At 50.9% G+C, this 2,346-nt stretch overlaps 1 protein-coding gene across 1 annotated transcript; it reads right to left on the reverse strand.

Annotated features, from left to right (window-relative positions):
• Positions 1–726: 726 nt before the first annotated feature.
• Positions 727–2,242, reverse strand: ASCL1 (achaete-scute family bHLH transcription factor 1). The gene has a single exon (XM_006019548.3). It carries the CDS (start codon positions 2,240–2,242, stop codon positions 1,847–1,849), a length of 396 nt encoding a protein of 131 aa, XP_006019610.1. The 3' UTR covers positions 727–1,846.
• Between the last annotated feature and the right edge of the window lie 104 nt (positions 2,243–2,346).

A 2,346-nucleotide genomic window follows, 5' to 3' on the forward strand; every position in this document is an offset into this window, starting at 1 on the left:
GAAAGAGTCCAATTTCTTTTTGAATCTTGGTAATTGGGTACTTTTACACGCAGATCACGCTATTTGGATAGAATAACAAGCTTAGAAAGATCAGTGTCTCTAATCTGCCACACATTTCTACTTCTCCGCTTTATTATTTTTTTTTTATTTAGCTCCCCCCTCCTTTCCCCAGTGATTTTTTTAAATTTATTTATTGCTCGTCTCGCATAAATATAGCAAAGGCAACAAAGTAGCGTGTATTTTTCGGTGGCACTAACTATGCGTTGGCCCGTATTGTCTGTCCTCTTCCCTGTTTCGCGGGAGGCTGCCCGGGGCCAGGGCAGAGCAGTGATAATGTGGGATGCAGCGCCCTCTTTTTTTAGGGTTCATTCTTTTGGGAAATTCTTTAATGTGCAGTGATTTCACGAAGGACAATGAAGCCATTAATCATCCCCTCGCCTCTTGCTTTGGATACACATTTGCAACACAGAAGGGCAAGAAAACAATCGTTATACCTCCATAGCTTTGCATACATATGCCCTATGTCTACATATACATATAAGTTACATCCATCACAGACAACAAAACAGGTCATATGCAACTTATCCCTGGCAGGGGAGGATCACTTCACAGTTTGCCCCTTCACACGGCGGGGCAGGAACCAAATATACATGCAATAGGCAGCTGATCATTTTCATTAAAAAAAAGAGTTTTATTACGAAACTAGTTTGTATAAAACAGGGTTATACAGGACCTTTGTAAGTTCGTCATAGAACAATAAGAAAAGGCAGTGGCGTCAGGTTCTCGTTTGTTTGCTTGCTGGTTTTTTTGTTTTGTTTGCTTTTTTTTCTCCTTTTCCCCCTCGAAAAAAGGCAGTATATACAACAAATGGCTCCCGTTTGGCGTTTGGACAATAGCTGCATAAAACTTTGTTCACTCTGAACACGGTTTAATAACATTATTAATACATTAAGAAAGTTGCTATAAAGTAAGACACGTTGGTGCTAAAGTACATCTGGAGGAACCCCCGAGTCCTTTACAACAGCCACATACAAAAGATGGCAGTTGTAAGGTAAGGTGGGACTACACGTCTAAAGAGCAGGAGGTAAGAAGCATGACATATTCCCCCCAAAAAGGACACACACACACAAAAAAGTATCAAGATATACACATTTTAAAACCATTTGTACAAAACCTCTATAAATCTCTCTCTCTCTTATGTACAAAAATAGCTTAATATATCCCCAAACTGGTTAGGATAGATACAAATAGATTTGTTTTGTTTTGTTTTTCTTATAATAAAAAAATTCACAAAAAAAGATTGGAAGCATTTTGAGGAGGGAGGTGGTAGCAAAAAAAGAGGTCGGGGTGGGGTGGGGGAAGGGCTCTTTGAGTACAGCAGAGTTGAATTTCCAAAATGAGGGGACTAAGTTTGTCCACAGGGGTTAGGGGACAGGGCTGGAAGAGGGGGAGGAAGAGGAGGAGGAGGATGCGGGGGAAGAGCTCCTCGCTGGGTGGAGGGTAGGCAGCGCTCTTCCCCGGCCGGAGGGGAGGGGGGACGCCGGCCGGCGAGGCCGCATGCTTGAGCAGGCAGCTTTCAAGTCCGTCGTGGTCCTTGAGCGGAGTGCAAAGGCAGTGAGTGCTTCAGTCTTCCTGGAGAGGCGGCCCCCCCACTCCCCCTCGTGTGCTTGGGCTGGAGAGATCTCTGCACACGCTCTCTCTGTCACACACACACACACGCGCGCGCGCATACGCGCGCACACACACAGATTTCCTCCGTGTCCTCCCGAGAGGAGCGGGAAGAGGGGTGGGGGTGAGCGGGGAGGGAAGCCCCGCGCCCAGGAGCATCCTCCCCGGGCCGGGCGACTCAAAACCAGCTGGTGAAGTCCAGCAGCTCCTGCTCCTCGGGGCTGAGCGGGTCGTAGGATCCTTCGTCGGAGGAGTAGGAGGAGACGGGCGAGCCGGCCATGGAGTTCATGTCGTTGGCGTAGCCGGGGGAGATGGTGGGCGAAAGCACGCCGGCCTGGAAGGCGGCGCTCACGGCGTCGTGCTCGTCCAGCCGCTGCTGCAGGGCGCGGATGTACTCGACGGCGGAGCGCAGCGTCTCCACCTTGCTCATCTTCTTGTTGGCGGCGCCGTTGGGGACGTGCTCCCGCAGGGTGGCGAAGCCCAGGTTGACCAGCTTCACGCGGTTGCGCTCCCGCTCGTTGCGCCGCGCCACGGTGTACTCGACGGCGGAGCGCAGCGTCTCCACCTTGCTCATCTTCTTGTTGGCGGCGCCGTTGGGGACGTGCTCCCGCAGGGTGGCGAAGCCCAGGTTGACCAGCTTCACGCGGTTGCGCTCCCGCTCGTTGCGCCGCGCCACGG

The sequence above is a fragment of the Alligator sinensis genome, unplaced genomic scaffold (assembly GCF_000455745.1).
Source record: "Alligator sinensis unplaced genomic scaffold, ASM45574v1 scaffold74_2, whole genome shotgun sequence".
Classification (NCBI taxonomy): Eukaryota; Metazoa; Chordata; order Crocodylia; family Alligatoridae; genus Alligator; species Alligator sinensis.

What these genes read in the sequence shown, in the direction of transcription:
- ASCL1 (XM_006019548.3), bottom strand. Translation starts at nt 2,242, where the DNA reads ATGAGCAAGGTGGAGACGCTGCGCTCCGCCGTCGAGTACACCGTGGCG.